General features: G+C 42.8%; 1 protein-coding gene across 1 annotated transcript in view; it reads left to right on the top strand.

The window, feature by feature from the left end:
• C10H11orf53 (chromosome 10 C11orf53 homolog) overlaps positions 1-16,580 on the top strand; it is a 36,325-nt gene extending 19,745 nt beyond the window's left edge. The window contains exons 3-5 of the mRNA XM_041771949.1: positions 11,409-11,451; positions 14,173-14,474; positions 15,699-16,580. Coding sequence (XP_041627883.1) covers positions 11,409-11,451; positions 14,173-14,474; positions 15,699-16,100 — 747 coding nt within the window. The 3' untranslated portion in view covers positions 16,101-16,580. The remainder of the gene's footprint in view (positions 1-11,408; positions 11,452-14,172; positions 14,475-15,698) is intronic.
• The last annotated feature ends 2,633 nt before the right edge of the window (positions 16,581-19,213 follow it).

The following is a 19,213-nucleotide window of genomic DNA, read 5'->3' as shown; positions in this document are numbered from 1 at the left end:
GTTCAATATTTACATATGCACTATTACAAACATGCATAAATTAATGTACTCATGGCAACTTCCCTTCCCCCAAGAGAGAATCTAAACAAGACTTTAAGTTTTCATTTCAACTCTCTACATTTGAAGGCTGTAAGCAAATTATTTAACCCTTTTATGTCTCTGTTTTATATCAATTGCATAGTACCTACTTTGCCAGAGGCTGGTGATAATGAAAACAAAGTGCACAGAACCAGATGAGCAATTTCTTTGTGAGATCAATCCTCTGTAATCTAGGACTTTGTAGGCAAAAGGCAAATGTTTTTAAGGATATATGTGTCAATATTCATTCCTCACAAATCTGTGTGGTTTCAGGATTGGACCTATACGATATACCATTAAATCATTTAAGGATATAGGGATTTTTTTCTTTTTTTTCTTTTTTTTTTTATTAATTTTTATTGGTGTTCAATTTACCAACATACAGAAAAACACCCAGTGCTCATCCCGTCAAGTGTCCACCTCAGTGCCCGTCACCCATTCCCCTCCAACACCCGCCCTCCTCCCCCCTTCCACCACCCCTAGTTCGTTTCCCCGAGTTAGGAGTCTTTATGTTCTGTCTCCCTTCCTGATATTTCCCACACATTTCTTCTCCCTTCCTTTATATTCCCTTTCACTATTATTTATATTCCCCAAATGAATGAGAACATATAATGTTTGTCCTTCTCCGATTGACTTATTTCACTCAGCATAATACCCTCCAGTTCCATCCACGTTGAAGCAAATGGTGGGTAGGGATTTTTTTCTTTGTAAATAGTGCTATCTGAGGGAAACGTGCCAGCCCCCTCTTTACACACAGGCATCAGTGGGAAAGTTGGTGATAAAGAAGAAAAGACAGAAAGAGCCCTGGGAATTGGTACAACCGGGACAGGTGGCCAGCAGCCCTCGGCACTCACACGGCGAGTAGCAGCCCTTGGTGGGCTCTAAAACAAAGCCACATATAAAGTTTGATAAATGTCACCTGCTGATCTCCTGACGCTCCGCCCCTAGGAGAGCCCATCAGACCCTCATCGCTGGATCTCTGTTCAGTTGCAATAGCCACACACTCACCCATCATCCGTTCCTGACCTACTGTTGTCAGCACCAGATTAAATTTGTTGGAATGCCAATACCACTATGTCTACATGGCTAAGAAGCCTCGAAAAGACCACTGCCTGCTTCCGGACAAATTCCAAGCTCCTCAGCATGGCTCACATGGCTCCCTTTATAACTTGGCTCCTTTACCCTCCTCCAGTGTCTCGTCAGCCTCCTGTCCACACACTTCCTGCACACGTGTCCATGTCTGTAACATGCTGGCCGCACACTCGAACCTTTGCTTTCTCCTCAAATAAAATGCCCCATATCCCATCTCCTTTCTGATGTCCTTTCACCCTTCCAAGCCAGACTCAGATCTCTCCCACAATATCCTGTGTTCAGCCACCTTACCTCAAAATAGCAACTCACCCCCACCCTCCAGCCTCTACCTGTACTAAAGTGGCTCTGTCACTTACTAGCTTTGCGACGTTGGACAAGTCCTTCATACTGTCTAGTTAGTTCCCCAACCTATTAGTCTAGAGATAATAACTTACAACAATCTAATTAATTAGTTCGCAGTGAGGATGTAATGTTAATAATGAGGATGTAATCATAATGCATACAAGTCATTTAGCACAGTTCAGAGTACATAAAGCACACAAATATGAGTCCTTAATAAAAATGAGACACATACTGACATATGTAATGAGCCTGACATGGAGTCTGGCATGAATAGCATTTCTATTCATGAAATGCTAGTCCTCTGACCCTAGTCATACAGTTATGCAACTGTCTTCCCTATAAAACTGTGTGCTCCCTAAGAATAGATACCATGCTTTATTCCTCTTTTTCTTTCTGGAAACTACCATAATCCTGGTGCATAGTAGGCACACAATACATTTTTATTTAATCAATTAAATGAAACTCTTGCTCCTGACAAACAAACTTGCTTTCATTTCTTGAAAAAGAATTTTGCTTTTCTACTTCTGTGCTTGGATCACAAACTTCCTCGTACCTGGGAGCCTCCCTTCTCCTATCTACATCCCCTCATTCTTCAGTGTCCATTTCAAATGCTCTGTACCTCAGTTTCTCCCTTGTCTGACTCCCAGAGTATGTAGAGCATAGGCCACGCACTTGGAAACTAGGTGCATGGACTCCAATATCGCCCACTATATAATGTGTTAAGTCGCTTTCTCCCCAGGCAGCTACTCACCTCCATCCCACCTCCACATTATATAATCTAATGGCATTGGAATCCATGAGCTCTGCACCACAAGTGACTTTTTCCTGGGTATGTCTGCATCAGTTCCTTGTTGCTGAGTGAGAACCCACCCTTAGTAGGTGATAACACTTATATATATTATTTCTCCCAATTCTGTGGGTTGGCTGGATGTTCCTCTGCTGGTTTCCCTGGGGCTCAGTTATTCAGTTGCCCTCAGCTGGAGGTTCAGCCATGCTGGAAGTCCAAGATGGCCTTCTTCAAATGTCTGGCAGTTGTTACTGGCCATCAGCAGGAGCATTGGAATACACTTCCACAGTCACTTCTCCTCCAGGAGTTGAGATTGACTTCCTTAAGAGACCATAAGGTGGTATTTCAAAACAGGTGAAGGTGAATGCTGCAAGTCTTCTCGAGGTCTACACTCTGAAGTGCACACAACATCACTTCTCCTACATTTCATTAGCCAGAGCAAGTTACGAAACCATCCTAGACTCCAGGGGTAGAGGAACAGACTCCACTTCTTAATGGGAGAAACTGCAAAGAAACTGTGGTCCTAGTTAATCTACCACAAACGGCTTATCTCCCTAAGTGAATCCCAATCTAAGCCCTGGAGCTGCATTTTATCTAGCACCTGCAACACTCAGCACTGGGTCTCGCACATCAGAGGTGCCCAGGAAATATCTGATTTGTTGGAGGGGCAGGTGCAGTGAACTTGCTTGTTCCATTATTGAGAGCTTGATGGAGCAGAAATTTGGAAGCCAGAAAATCTGGGTTTAAATCTAGTTCTGTAATTTACTAGAAGGGCAATCTTGGGCATATTGCTTAACTTCTCTGATGCTTGCTTGGTTTCCTTATTTGTAAACCTGAGATGATAATATCTAGTTTACAATAAAATAAACTCATATAAAGCACCTGGCACATGGTAGATGTTTCAAACTGTAGTTCTTATTCATTAATGGACTATTTTTCTTATTTATGGTTAAATTGCTATGTAGCTCAGATGAGTGGCCCATAAATCAAAACCTGTCTCAAACTTTGCAAAACTAATGAAATTAGAATAGACTTGACATCCTTCATTCATTGTGTAAGACTTCACACCAATCAGAATGCCCCTGCTTCAACTACGTGCTTTAACATTAACAAAGGCATCTGATTCTCTACACCCATTTTCTTCTGGAAGAAGAAGGTATTCCAGCCTAACACAGATAACCACTTAAAGACTGATTATGTTACACCCAGCATTAACTTTATATTCATTTCAAAGTTGGAGGAAAATCATGACTTATGGTAGGTCTAAATTCAGCCACTAAAACATGGTTTTAGCGGTGCTTGGATGGCTCATTTGCTTAAATATCTGACTCTTAGTTTGGGCTCAGGTCATGATCTCGCAGACTTGGGATCAAGCCCCATGTCAGGCTCTGCACTCAGCAAGCAGTCTGCTTCAGATTCTTTCTCCCTCTCCCTCTCACTCATTCTCATTCTCTCTCTCTCAAATAAATAAATAAATAAATATTTTAAAAAAACAAACAAACATGGTTTTAGAAGGTTCAGTATAGTGTCACCCACTTGATCCATCTCTTAAACATAGTGTGATGACAGTGAGACAGTAAATACATAAAGTGCTACAAATTCTTTTAAAAAGAGAGCCCAGCAATTCATAAAGGGCTCTGATTATTATTATTTAGCATTAGTAGCAAAGATTAAAGAGACGCCTTCTAAACTATGTCATTAGAATTTAAAAATAAATTATATAGCAGCATGAAAAATCTTATGCTAGTCGGAGGTCTTTTCCTTAGTACATTTCAATATATTTCTTTAACTAGGTTGGCACTTAAAATATTATAGGGTCATAAACATGATGATAACTGTACTCAAGGTGAAACTCCTAATCTTATCACTTTATTACCTTGGTGACCCATTAGTTCAAATTAACTCATTTTCATGGAGGAGCTCTTGGGGCAGCTGTGAGGCTGCTGTGTAAGCTACAGGAAGTTGCAGGCTGGCAAATTTCATTCAAATATAAACCTCTGAATTTGGCTACCTGGCATTGCAAGATCCTGTTGTTTGCAGTATGCAAAATAAAAATTATATACCATCTTACCTTGGTCAAAAGTTATAGGCTCTTCAATATTAATTTCAATATTATTTCTGGAGGATTCATATGATAAGAGGCAACTGTATGAACATAATATTTTGAGTGAGGAAGAAAGGAATGTGAGTTTTCCCTTCATAAGTGCAATGACAACTAGTGATATGCTATAGACCCATATTTTAGGCTGTTCTTTCTCAACCTATAAAAAACTGAGAATGAGATGGGGGAGTAAGTACCAGTTCTGAAATCTGTCCAGTGAAGGCCTTCCCAGTCCCTACCCAGGGACTTTAGAACTCAATTCTATGTTGTGTGAGGCAAACTGACATGGCACAATATCATTGCCTTTTATATTTACCACCCCCCACCAAATATTTCCCAGGCCACCATACAGAGGGTAGCACTCATTATAGCTATAAAATAATTAATTTGATGGAAATGTTTTATGTCATGATTATAGAAGTGGGTCACAGGAGTCTGTCAAAATTTGTCAAAATTTATCAAATTGTGTGTTTAAAATTTAGGAATTTTGTTATATGTAAGTTGTACCTCAATAAAGCTGACCCCCTCAAAACAGTATATCCATTGAAGGACTAAGGAGGTGTGTGTGTGTGTGTGAGAGAGAGAGAGAGAGAGAGAGAAAGAGAGAGAGAGAGAGACAGAGAGACAGAGAGAGAGAGACAGGAAAGTATCAATCTCACTAAGTCTTTTTTGTGAGTTTTGGTATAATTTTATGCTCTCTCTGGATGTCCCTAAGTCTCCTGTGTACTAAACAAAATTTAACTACTTAGGATATTTCCCATTTTTATTTTTGAGATATTAGAATGCTTGGAAGGCAACATAGTGCTTTAGATAAGAAATCAGCTCTGAAATTCCAAAGGTTCTTATTTGACCCCCCCAACCACCATTACTACCAGTTCCACCTACTAAATAATGTGGGTTATTTCTCTTCCTGGGTTCCCTCATAATTAAGATGGCAATAATATTACCTATCTTTGGGGATTACGGTGATCACTAAATGAGATGACACATGTGGTTAACAGTATACTTATGAAGTGACAAGTATGGGTTTATGAATTACTTCTATTATAATTTAAATCCCTGTGAGAGAATTTGAAAATTAATGGAAAAATAAAATCTTTTATGCTGTGCCTAAAAAGAAAGTTATCTACATCTAGTTGCAATATTTAGCTGTTCAACTGTTTTGGTCAGACTAGATGGTCTGAGGGTGGGAAAATCCCACCCACAACAAAACTGGGTCCTGCATAAAACACATTTTAATAAGTTGTTGATCTGGCAGGAAGTAAGGGAAATCTCCAAGATGGAGGGGTTGTAGAAAGGAAGTGTTGGCATGGAAGGCTGGGGAAAGGTCTGATCAGAAATTAAGTCATTGAATGATGAGAAGGGAATCACACCAAAAAGGCAAGTTCCCCTGAGAGCAGGTGTCCAAATCAGCTTTATGCATGAACTGATCCCTGAGCAGTTGCCAAGGTTGGGGAACCGAACTTGGGACTTCAGGATTAACCTGGGGAACCTGGAAGGGAGCTGGCTCCCTAGAAATATAAACATAAATCTTCTGGAGGAAAGCATTCTCAAATTAGAACCCCAGATTTTTACAGATTAAGGTTAACCAGATATAAGCTTCAACCAAAGATCACCAAGATGCATAAGGAAGCAAACCACTATGAGTGAGAGTCAGCATAAACAACAAACAATAAATTTAAATTCCTAGAACTTTTAGATATTAGAATTACCAAATACTAAATATATAGTAACTTAATAAATAGCAAACCCTCAATGAGAGACTATCAAAAATTACCAAGCAGATTTTTTAAAAATCCAGATGGAATTTATAGACATGAAAAAATATGTATTTATTGATAACTTTTCAAATTCAGCGTATGAGTAAAACAACAAATTAACTATAGCTGAAGAAAGAACTAGTATACTGGATATAGATCTGAAGAAGTCTATAGCAATTTATAGCAAAATACAGAAAAAGAATCATGGATATAGAGAATATAAAGGGAAGTTTGAGGTATAGAGGATAAAGGTAAAAGGTTTAACATACATCTAAACAGAATCCCAGAAGGAGAGAATGGGGTTGATACAGACAAGACAGTATGTAAAAAGAGGACAGTTGAAACTCTTCCAGGGGTAAAATGAGTTTACTTTGAAGAAACTTGAAGACAAAGAGAGTCTATTAAAAAGCAGAGATTTATAAAATGGGCAGAAGACCTGAATGGGCATTTCTTTCCAAAGAAGATACACAGATGGCCAATAGACATGTGAAAAGATGCTCAACATCATTCATCAGAGATATGTAAATCAAAACCACAGTTAGATATCATCTCACACCTATCAGATTGGCTACAGTCAAAAACACAAGAAACAAGTACTGGCAAGGATCTAGAGAAAAAGGAAATGCCATGCACCATTGGTGGGAATGCAAACTGGTGCAGTCATTGTGGAAGACAGTATGGAGGTTCCTCAAAAAATTAAAAGTAGACCGACCCTATGATCCAGTAATTCCATGACTATTTACCCAAAGAATACAAAAAAACTAGTTCAAAAACATGTATGCGCTACTATGTTTATGGCAGCATTATTTACAATAGCCAGTTTATGAAAGCAGCCCAAGTGTCCTCGATAGATGAATGGATAAAGAAGATGTGGTATATATATATACAGTGAAAAAGTACTAAGCCATAAAAGAGAATAAAATCTTGCCATTTGAAACAACATGAATGGAGCTGGAGGGTATAATGCTAAGTGAGTAACAAACAGACTCTTGAATACAGAGAACAAACTGCTAATTGCCATAGGCGGGGGTGTGGGGGCGGGCAGGTGTGTGGAATGGGTGAAATAGGTGAAGGAGATTAAGAGGTACAAACTTCGAGTTAAAAAATACATGTCATAGGGATGAAAAGTACAGTGCAGGAAACATAGTTGATAATATTGTAGTAACACTGTATAGTGACAGATGGTAACTACATTTAAGACATGAGCATTGAGTAATGTATAGAATTGACAAATCACCACATTGAACATCTGAAACTAATACAACATTGTGTGTTGACTCTACTTCCATAATAATTTTTTTGAAAGCAGTCAGAAAAATCATCCAAAGTATAACTGCAAGGTCAACGGCAATTATGGAAGCCAAAAGATAGTGGGGCAATATCTTTGAAGTGCTGAGAGAGGAATAACTGTAAAGTTACAGTTGTGAACCTAGCAATATTATCTTTCAAGTACAAGAGAAAAAGAAATGATATTTTTGGGTAAATGAAAACTGAAACATTTTACCACCATTTCCAGCAGGAAAGGAGTTTTCTGAAGGATTACTTTAGAAAATAGAAAATGAATCTTAAAAAAAAAAATCTGGAAGAAGAGTAAGCCAAGAAAATGGTAAACATATAAGTAAAGCTACTACAGATTTAATTAATGAAATGATGACAATGAAGATGGTTAATTTGGGAAGATGTAATGAAACAAGCTAAAATGAAAGAAGATAGCATACGCATGCAGAGTAGGAGACGGCTAGTGAGAGTTCAAGTTCTAAGGATTTTGTCATGGGGAGTTTTCAGATATTGTTGTAGTCTTTGTTAAATATTCAAGGTAAAATGTTATGGGTAACCAAAAAAAAAAAAAAAAAATGAAAACAGTTGCAATGATGCAACTGGCTATCCCGCAGTGATAAGGAAGCCCGGGCAGAAGAAGGAGGAATATAAGAAGATTCCAGGGACTGCTGGTGTATGTAGAAGAGAACGAGAGGAAAGCCGTCACAGCAGAGGCTGGAAGCTGTAGAAACCACGTCAGTGTAGACTGAGTTTTATCCATGATTCAAGGAAGAGGCTGGAGGCAGAGCCATTCCAGCTGAGACGGGAGCGGCTGACAGATGCTGATGGAGGATAGGGTGCTGATGCTTCTGTCCAGCAGGTGGGACGTGGGCCAGCATCTCACAGAAGCCTTCCTCCTGGTCCAGCCTCGGCCAGAGCAGTTAAGGGGAGCAGGCAGGGAGAGCGAGTGGGAGAAGAGACACACCCTGTGTGCACAGAGGAGGCCCAAGCAGAAGCCAGAGCATGGAGGCTTTGGTCCGGGCCTCTGGAGAGACACCCAGCCAGACATGGCTGGAACTTGGAGGGAAACTCTGAAGAGGATGAGCCCCGGCAATGTGGGGCAATGTGCCCAAACCCAAGTGCTTTATGTTTCATCACTGCCTCCTTTCCTTCGTATGGAAGATGTAGGGCACCCCAATCTGCACCCACCTCTGACCCTTCCTGCCCCAGGTTTCCTTCTGCCACTTAAAAGTGTTAACTTCTTATACAGCAAGACACAGAAATCAGAACAGATTTAGAGGAACATGCCATAGATTTGAAGGGGCATGAAGATGCATCTGAGTGGTAACAGCTAACACTTACTTCCTACTTGCTCTATGCCAGGAACTATCCTAAGCATATAGGATATCATTTAATCTCAGGTGCCCAAGATCACACAGCTACTAAGAGGCAGAGCTGGGATTCAAACACATACACTCTGGTTCCAGAGTCTTCACTCAAAGAACCTGTGATCCTTCTAAGAGGCATGGAGCCCAAAGTGGGGCTTGAACTCACAGCTCTGAAATTAAATCCTGAGATCAAGAGTCGGACGCTTAACCGACTGAACCCCCCAGGTACCCCATGGTTGGAGGATTAGTCTGCCTGGAAAGACTGAATGCCACTTTAGTGCTATGAACTGGATACCTGTGACCCCTCGGAATTCATATGTTAAGGCCCTAAGCCTCAACGTAATGGTATTTGGAAATGGGGCCTTTGGGAGGTAATTAGGTTGTGAGGGTGGAGCCCTTGTGAATGGGATTAGTGCCTTCATAGGAGAGACACCTGAGAGAGATAAGCTCTCTTCCCACCACATGAAGACACAGTGAGAAGCCAGATGGGTGCAAACCAGGAGGAGGGCCCCCAACAAAAACCCAATCCCTTGGGCACACTTTCAGCCTCCAGGCCTGGGAGACATGTTTCTTGCTCAAGCCACCCAGTCTATGGCATCTGGTAGAGCAGCCCAAACTGATGAAGACGGTTGGGGAAATGATGGGTTCTCTTCTAATATGTGAAGGGCCATACATGGAAGAAGTGTGTGTGGACCTAAAAGATGAGAAAAAAAGAAATTTATTCCCTTCTGCCTGCTTTGTGACAGTCAATAGTGCCCAGAGGAGAAACGGACTTTCTGAGAGGGTGCTGGTTTCTGCAGCCCTAAAGGCTAACTGCACCCAGCATTAATAATGTGGACAGGAATTTGGCATCAAGTGGATGGTTGCAAAAGGCTCTCTATAAAATCTCTTCCAATTTATGAGTCTATAGTGCTGTGAGGGACAGGAGCTCAGATCCAAAGAATTAGATGTTGAGGACTCTTAACTCTTCCACAGCTATTTTTTCTTACATAACTTTGTTCCCGTGTATTGTGGAGCCAAAATTTGCAATTGTATATTTTAGGACTCTGCACACCAGGATACCCTTCCTTCAGAGGTCAGCTTTAGCGTCACCCTTCCCGCCGCCCCCCCCCCCCCGGATGTGTTCCCCACTCCATCCCTAATACCAGCTTAGGTGGCCCCTCACTCCATCTCCCCACCACCACTGCCACATCACTCCTCACACTACACAGCATTGTCTGTTTCACCATCAGTAACTATGTTAGTTTCCTAGGGCCACAATAGCAAAGCACCACAAATCTGGGGGAGAGGAGCAGGTGGAGGGAGGCTTAAAGTGACAAAAATGAATTGCCTCACAGTCTGGAGTCTAGAAGTCCAAAATCAAGGTGTCAGCAGGGCCAGCCTCCCTCTGAAGGCTCTAAGGGAGCATAATCTCCCTGCCTCTTCTAGCTGCTGGTGGTTGTGGATTCTTAGCCTGACATTGTATCATTCAAATTTCTGCCTCTCTTTACATGGCTTCACCCCTCTGGGTCTGGGTCCCTGTGTGTCTTTCTCCTCTTAGAAGGACACTGGTCATATTGAATTTAGGGCCCACCCCAAATTCACTATGACATCATCTTAATTTAACTGGTTATATCTTCAAAGATCCTATTTCCAAATAAGGTCATATTGACAGGTACTAGGGATTAGGACTTCCAGTTATCTTTTAAGGGAGCATAATTCAACAGACAACATGCCCCAACTTCCCATGATCACTGTGACTCTGGGTTCTTTGAGGACTGGGTCTTTATTCCACATATTTTTGCATCTACTATGAACCACATTCCATTCTGGGCACTGAGCACAAGCCATGGTTGAAGGCCCCTACCCTTGGTGGAGCTTTGATTCTGCATGAAGGCAGACAGTGACCATTGAATGTTGAAGCCAAATGCCAAGCATAGGTATGTATGTCTGCATGTATATAAATCACTTGACCTATATTTCATATTAACAGAAACAGTACAAAACAAGAGACAAATTATTCCATTTCATCTAGCCTGTGCTTTTTGGCATGTTTACCAGAATCTAACTTTGGTTTCTCTCTGTCACTTGTAAAACTTTGTTCTCTCATACGTGAATTTTTTTAAGATTCATTCATTAATTAAGTTTAATTCAATTTTAAAATATAGCTTATTAGTTTCAGAGGTAGAGTTCAGTGATTCATCAGTCTTCTATAACACCCAGTGCTCATTACATCATGTGCCCTCCTTAATGTCCATCACCCAGCTATCCCATCCCCCATCCCCTCTATTTATTTATTAGAGAGAGAGAGAGGGAGAGAGCGTGTGAGCAGAGGTGGGGGGCAGAGGGAGAGGGAAAGAATCTCAGGCAGACTCCCCCGTCTACTCTCTGAGTGCCTGAGATCATGACCAAGTGGAAATCAAGAGCTGGATGCTCAACCAACTCAGCCACCCAGGTGCCCCCAATAATCGAATTCTTAATTGGGGTTGCTCTCCCAGTTTAACCCCCAAATAATGTTTCTTAGTATCAGGAAAAAAAGCTTGTAAAATGTATCCCCGATCTTTTGTTTTTTTAATTCAAACTTGCAACTAAAGAAAACACTTGCTCTCTCTTTTGCCTTCCAGAGCAGTGTCAGCAACTCCCAGTCTCCATTTGCTCAGATGCCAGGTGAGTACTTGAGCTCAATGAGCTGTTAATTAATTCCCTTTTGAGTTTCAGAGAGGCATTGGAGCTTCCATTCCTTTATGACAGCACTTCTGAAATTTTACTTTTTCAAACCAGCTATTTTTAAAATATAAAATCAGTGAAGACAGACCTAATTCAGTCATTCCTGAATCCAGAGCTCATTCTGTATTGAAGGCAGCCTTTCCATCTGTTGTCCAGCAGAAGCTTACTGAGCAGAAGCAGTAGCAATTAGGCCCTTGATACAACTTTAAAATGTCTAAAATTCTGGCACCAGGATCTGATAGATTATGCACCTGCCTTAAAACAGGAGAGAGACCAGTGGGCAGATGGAGGAACTACTTTCAGGTGCTTGCTATCTGTCAGGCACTTAGATAAGCATCTGGCATTCATTTCAATACATATGTCTCATTAAATATTCCTGCAGGGGTGGGATAGGGGCATTCTTATTTTTAGTACTACCGCTGGGACTCTCATACACGTGCATGCACATGCACACACACATACACACACACACACACACACTCCTTTCAGATCCCACACTCAGAAGCACCATAGACTTTCTCAATAATGTTAGTATGCTTCAGAGCTGGATAGAAAAGTAATAAGAGCAATAGGAGATCTCACATGTCCAAATGTCTCCATGTTGTGTTTTCCAATCATGTTTACCATCCCTGGAATCTGGTTACATCTGCTCCCTTTTTAAAAAATATTTTATTTACTTATCCATGAGGGACACAGAGAGAGGCAGAGACATAGGTAGAGGAAGAAGCAGGCTCCTTGTGGGGAGCCCAATACAGGACTCAATCCCAGCACCCCAGGATCATGACCTGAGCCAAAAGCAAATGCTCAACCACTTAGCCACCCAGGTGTCCCATCTGCTTCCTTCTATAGAAAGACATTTTTGCAACTTCTTTTAAGATCTCAAATTATTCCTCCCTTTTTTTTTTTTTTTTATTCCTCCCCTTTTTAAGGAGAAAAATATATGCTTACAAGAGCACAGGATTTTTTTTTCTTGGTGGTTGTTTTTATTTGGAAATGGGAAGCAAAGACATGAGGTCCTGGAAGCCTTGTTTACATATTCTTCATTCTCTTCTCGGTCTTAATCACTCCCTTGGATATAAATTCACAGCATGAAACAGAATTTTATTTATTGATATTAATTTTCATTTGCATAGATTTTTTTCTTCTATGGAAGCATGCTTATGATGAAACCCCTATCTGCAGCTTTCAAATTCATGAGCAGATTAGAAGTTTGGGGCTATAGAATTTAAGATGAAAGTAGAGTGAATAGAATTTCCTGTAAGTTTCTACAGGGAATTTTGATTTCCTCTGAATGAATGAATAAATTTACATATAATTGTTGAACACGGTATTATACTACTGGATTCACAACAAATGTATAAGACATAAGCTCTGTCCCCATGGAGCTGGCAGGTGGATTGGAAAGAGGGTTGTAGCTCAGGTGAGGGAGTAGTGAACATAATAGAAAGTGCCACACCACGTGGCAAGGGCCAAAGTACCAAGTAAGTGGAATATTGCATGATGGTGTCATGATAACAAAGGAGAATGGTCTCCTCTCCCTGTGGATGAGTATGCGGAGTGGGTGGGGACAGAGTCCACAAGGGGACCACTCTGGCTGGGAGAAGGTAAGGACGACAAGCACCTGCATCCTCCTCTCTTCAGCCTTTTTGTGACTTCCGGGTGTAGATCTTAGCTGATTAGATCATCCACCAGCAGCTGGAATGATTAAACCAGTCATTTTACAGGGCTCGAGTCCATGTCCCCGGATATGTTCTAAATGATGAAGTGTTTCCCACTGCAGCTGAGCTATAGAGTCTCAAAATCTTTAGCAAACACCTCTCTTCCCTCATGGGACAATCTCCCTGGCGTTGCCATAATTGAGACTCTTCTTAGCTTCAGCTTCTTCCTCTGTGTTCACCAAGGGAAACTTTCTGTTCGAGGTATTCTGTTCCCACGCCCTCCGAGGGCCCAGGGGAGCCGAGTCAGGGACCAGGCCCGGACACAAGAGGGCAGCAAATAACATGAGACTCATCAAAGCCAGAACACACATTTTTTTTTTCATAGTCCTCTGAGTTGATTGCCCAGAAACTGTCATCCCAAAAGCAATCGAGCCATGTTTTGATGCCTGCCAGGTACAAGACATCCGCTAAAATGTCAGTATACAAAGAAGTAGGAGCAGCATACAGCCTGCCTCTGATTTGGGGTGGGATTGCAGCATCAAGGTGTCTAGAGATACTGAATCTCAGATGATCCTCCTATTATTAACAGTCCTGTGTCAATGGGGACCGAGCTCAGAAGCTAGGGAAAAAGACACTTCACTCGATATAGTGTAAACGGCAAGGGATTTCTTTTCTCTTTTCACCCCAACTTGTCCCAGCGCAGTAACTGGAACACAGAAAGTGCATCATGCATGCTGAGCAAGTGAATGAGTAGAGCATCTCGAATGAACTCCTCTCCAAAGGCAGAGTGCACTGGAAACTATTAGCTATTTGGGCTGGACCAGTTAAAAGAGGCAATGCAGCAATCTTTAATGCTTTTCGAGACCTCTCTGTATCTAAATGTTTGCCTCGGTGTCCGGCCTGCATTAGGACAGATTCCCGCGAGGAAAGCCCCAGCTGCAACAGATACCCCCGCACTTCCCACGGGGAAATTTCCGCACGTGTGTTTTTCCTTTGGCAACAGGCTCACCGGTGACGTCAGGTTACTACGGTGTCCGGAGATCTTTCCTCTCGGACTCGGACTTCCACAGCCCTAAACAGCTCGCCAACGACGTGTGCACCTCCAGCTCGGCGGCCAAGCCCTTCGCCTGCGAGTCCCCCGCGGCGCCCGGCCCCGCGGGGCTCCTGGACGCCTACTTCCCCGAGCCCTACGCGGACCCCCGGCCCCCAGGGCTGCCCCCCAGCGCCGGCTCTCTGCTCGGCGCCTCGGCCCTGCCACCGCTCCTGCCGCCGCCCTTCCCGGGGGACCCCTCGCACTTGGTGCTGGTGAGTATGCAGGCGCCCCACCGCCGGGAGGCAGGGGGGCTGGGCTCTCGCGCACCTGCGCACCTGCGCGGGGCAACCAGGTGGAAGCCGGAGCTGGCCCGCCCCGCACCCCACGCTCACCTGCCTGCGGCTGCTCCCCCAGCAAGCGCTCCGAGGGGCCTCCCTGGAGGACCCACGGGCTTGGACGGGACCACCGTTTATACCCATTTTGTTAGTGCGCTGCTGATCTTGCCAGATGTTCCCCCATCGCTCCTTCCACACGCAAGGAAAGAGCCCCGAAGTTCATCTCCCACATGACTAGGATGTAACATACCTGAACGAGGAAAATCAGGGGTCCTTCCCTCCGGGTCCCCAGGCCGCCCCTCCCCACCGTATTTCTACCCTATAGAATCTTGTTCCCCACCACCACCACCCCCAGTCTTAACAAAGAGGTGAGTTCATAAAGATCTGAAGAACACTAAAACCCATGTTGCAGCAAACTGTAAAGCCTTCCACTACAAAGGAATGAATCTCTAAGGATGGGAATTTAGACCAAAGAGGGAATGGAGGGAGGTGGGAATTAACATTATTGAGCACCTACTCCAGCCAGGAACTTCCTTTGTTCATTTAATACTTGCAACAACTTGGGATATGCTTATTAAAGCCCCATTTTGCAGATGAGCAAAGTGAGGTACTCAGAGTCAGGAAGGTAATAACTGGTGCAGCCATGAAATGAACCCAGATCTTTCCCCCTCCAAGCCTAGGGAAGTTTCTACCTCTTGATTCAGGGAGGGCAAAGGCCCATCAGGTAGTTTAGAGACCTACTCCTTTCATGAGTAGCTGGAGCAGATGTCCCCACTGTGGAAGGGGGATTCTGGGATCCCCTGTATTGTGCAACTCGAAAAGAATGCAAGACATAGTACATTGGAAATGGCAAAATGCTGTATAAATGTTCCTTCTATTGTTCTCTCATTTTACTCATTTAATGTTGTTTTCTGGGGAATAGAAGATAGATAGATGATAGATGATAGATAGATATATCTAATGCTAGAGTAAGAAAGGAACTAAAAACTCTCAGGGCTGGTGTTCAGACATCAGAGGGAACAGCAGCCTGCTAAGGAGGCTGGAACGGCAGATGGAGGATACCAAGTCCACCGTGGAAGCTGCCAGTGTTGGTGAGGAAATCTGTCCACATCAGAGTATCAACCCAACAACTAACCCCAGTGACCTTTCCATTTTCTTCAGAGGGACTCATGGGAGCAAACAGTGCCTGATGGTCTCAGCCAGACAGACCTCGTGCCCGCCGACACCCTGCAGACCCTGCCACCCAGCACAGGTTGCCTCTCCCAGATGGAGTCAGGGAGCACCACCCAGCACAGGAGCTCAAGCTGGGGGTCCCCCCTAGCTGGGGCTCAGTCCTACTCACTGCACATGCTGGAGGATCTGTACCATGTGCCAGGGTACCCGACACCACCCCCCTATCCCTTCACCCCTTTCATGACGATGTCCAATGAGCTACCACACAAGGCCGTGCCCCTGTCCCCAGAAGAGGGCACAGACACCTCCAGCCTTCAGGACCCTTCTTCATGGACCAAAGAAGATGGGAGCTTGGCGTGGGGGTCATACGAATGCCGCAGAGCTTACTGAGGGGTGCACCAAAGGACTTCTCCTGTGCTTTTCTTGGAGCTGAGTTTTGTATTTAACAGATTGTTTTCAGTGTGTTTCCAGCTCATTCAGAACTGGATTTTCAGAATAGGCCATCATGCCACCCTTTGTTAATGGACCATGGCATTTATTTGTAATCCTCCCTCCCATCGCTCCACTGAAACACAACATAATGTTAATTCAGGATATCAAGGACTATATTCTAGTGAGGCATCTGATAGTCATGTGTTTTTGGAACTTTAGTAACCCATCACATTCTGAATTTCTGTTATCTTTGAAATGTCATTTTTAGCGCTCATATTTTTTCTTAAATTACATTAAAAAATTTGTGCAGATCATGAAATATACTGATTTTTCCATTCAGTTTTTCTTAGTTATGAACTGAGTGTGTTCTATAAGAGGGAACACAGAGAATATAGTATAGATTAGGGCTCATAAAATAAAACTCATTTTATACCACACGATTTTAAAGAAGAAAGTATTGGGGTGCCGGGGTAGCTCAGTCAGTTGAGCATCCAACTCTTGATTTTGGCTCAGGTCATGATCTTGGGGGTGTGGAATCAAGCCCCATATCAGGCTCCACACTCAGCACAGAGTCTGCCTGGGATTCTCTCTCTCCTTCTTCCTCTGCCCCTCCCCACCCTTCCTGAGACCTCTAGTCCCTCTTGACTCAATGCCTTTCCCTTCCATATCCTGGGGGCCCATTGCTCTCATTTTCCACCTGGTTGTCTAAAGCCACTCAATACTCTTTCCATCACATCATCTGTGCCCCATGCTCTACCTCAGCCATGTAGGAGTCTAGAAAAAACAAATAAAGACATTAATTCACACTTAGAAGTGACTAATGGATACTCCTCCTTCTCTGTGCCTTCATGGATATTTTCTGGTTAACCAAATACACTCCCAATTTATGGAGTGCCCACAGAAACGCTTGGATACAGACCCTCCTGGGAGCCCCGCAGGAGCAGATCAGGAAGGAACACTGTTGGTGCCCAGACATTGGGCTGCCCTCTCCCAGGTCCCCTGCCTTACTTCCTCCCTTGCACTACACCCTGTCATGGCCTGATCTTTACTTTGCTCAAAATTAGCTCTTCGAGGGAAGGGGTAAATCTCCACTGTGGGCAAGAAAGCTGCTCTTCCTTAAGTCCTGTGAGACTTGAAACCTCAGTCCTGGTCCCAGGATCTTTGGCAGAGCCATCTGTCATCTGGGCCCCTGCCTCAGAAAGAAGAGATCTGGCCTGTCTTTAGATTTAGGGGTCTTCACGAGGGTCTTCAAAAGCCATTTTTCCAAGTTGGTTGTATAAATTTCATGATAATCACAGTCATCTGCTGCTTACTAAGTAGGATACAACACAATACTGGTGTGTAAACTATAAATATGTGTCCACATCACTTTAACTTCTGTTTGATTACAACACTAAATGTGAGACAAGCTCATTTCCCTTAGTTTGCTCTTCTCACTTACCATGTTCATCTTCTCACAACCTAAGGACGTGCTGGCTCTCAGGTAAGTAGAGCTCAGCAACCAGACCTCAGAATGGAGGTCAATGCAGTGATCGCAGTGCAATCTACATTCTTCTTAAAGCCCTTCCTGGTGCTTCACAAAACTAATTTACAAGAAAGGAGACATACACAGGCCTGTACTGCATCTAGTACCCATTTCAGTTACCCTATTTAAAGGGTGTGGGTATGTGGGGAGTGGTATATGATTTTTAGGAATTCTAGTTAGCTTGACAATGTGTTTCGATATTATTACATACATTTCAATTTGGTTCTGGTTTATCCTGGGAATTGACAATCCTTTGTCAAAAAAATGAAACCAAGTTACAAAATTATGACACAGAAATTAATCCTATTCTCTATCCCGTTTCCCACTCAAGTATTTCTATGTCCTACTGCACATGGGGGACTTATTGCACCTTGTTATAATAACACACATGCCAGCCAGCATCAGAAAAAAAAATACACATCCTCCTCTCCCTTTCTTCCTTAAACCTGCCACCCTCAGGCTTATAACTTTCCTGGGGAAAGCAGGGAAAATTAGAGTTCTCAGGTTCAAAACACGAGATTCTTTTGGGTCCTTTAAGGTTTAAGGTAAGCAGAGATTATGATAGCAAGTATAAGTTAGTTACCCAGGAAAGCTGACTAGATAATAACGTCAAGAAAAAGCAGAAAGCAAATTTACCTGCGCAAAAACTGCAATATACACAATTCTCCCCCCAAATCACTGGAAACAGACACTATAGCATGTAGTTGAGAGTGTTTGTGTTCCTCTTATAATGTTATGCAAAGCCCAAAGAATGAAAGAAAACCACATCTTCACCTCGTTTGTTTTATAAATGCTCTTAAATAAGCATTATGACTTGCTACACCTCGGTTAATAATAGAAATATGAAGGTACTACTGTGGTAGGGGAGGAAATTCTCTAGTATCATGAAGTACAAGAGTTCTCTGCAAGAAATTCCACAAAGAGAAAAAAATTCCTCATCCCAATAGTAAAACATACATTTACATAGTACAGATAGATGTACCACACACACACACACACACACACACATTACTAGTATCATTGTGCTCCCTTTTTATTATGTAAACCTAAATAATACACTCACAAGAAATAAAACATCAGTAACACTTAAAAAACTGAAATAACTACTGATGGATCCAAATTTAAGTTCCCTTGCATTATGAAGAATCTACCAACCACACACCAAAATCATATTTCTTTAGGTTCTGTCTCAAGTATCCTTTCTATTTAAAATATTACACTGTTTCTTTACAGACTATATTCATTAACTACCAACTCTAGCAATCCTAAATGCAAATTCATCCATGCTGGCTAAAGGGTAAGTCTCTGACCAGTCTCATCAAGCAGAGGACCCATGAATGGCTCAGTAATGTGTCTCTAGCATCCGGCTCAGTGTCCAGCATTTTCTAGATGCTCAGGAAAATCTTTGTTAAATTGAACTAAAATTATACCACAATAATGATTAACTCGGGGGATCCCTGGGTGGCTCAGGTGTTTGGCGCCTTCCTTTGGCCCAGGGCGCGATCCTGGAGTCCCGGGATCGAGTCCCACATCGAGCTCCCTGCAT

Source organism: Vulpes lagopus, chromosome 10, assembly GCF_018345385.1.
Source record: "Vulpes lagopus strain Blue_001 chromosome 10, ASM1834538v1, whole genome shotgun sequence".
NCBI lineage: Eukaryota > Metazoa > Chordata > Mammalia > Carnivora > Canidae > Vulpes > Vulpes lagopus.
The sequence above is the reverse complement of the archived record's forward strand: the minus strand, read 5'-3'. Positions and strand labels throughout refer to the sequence as shown.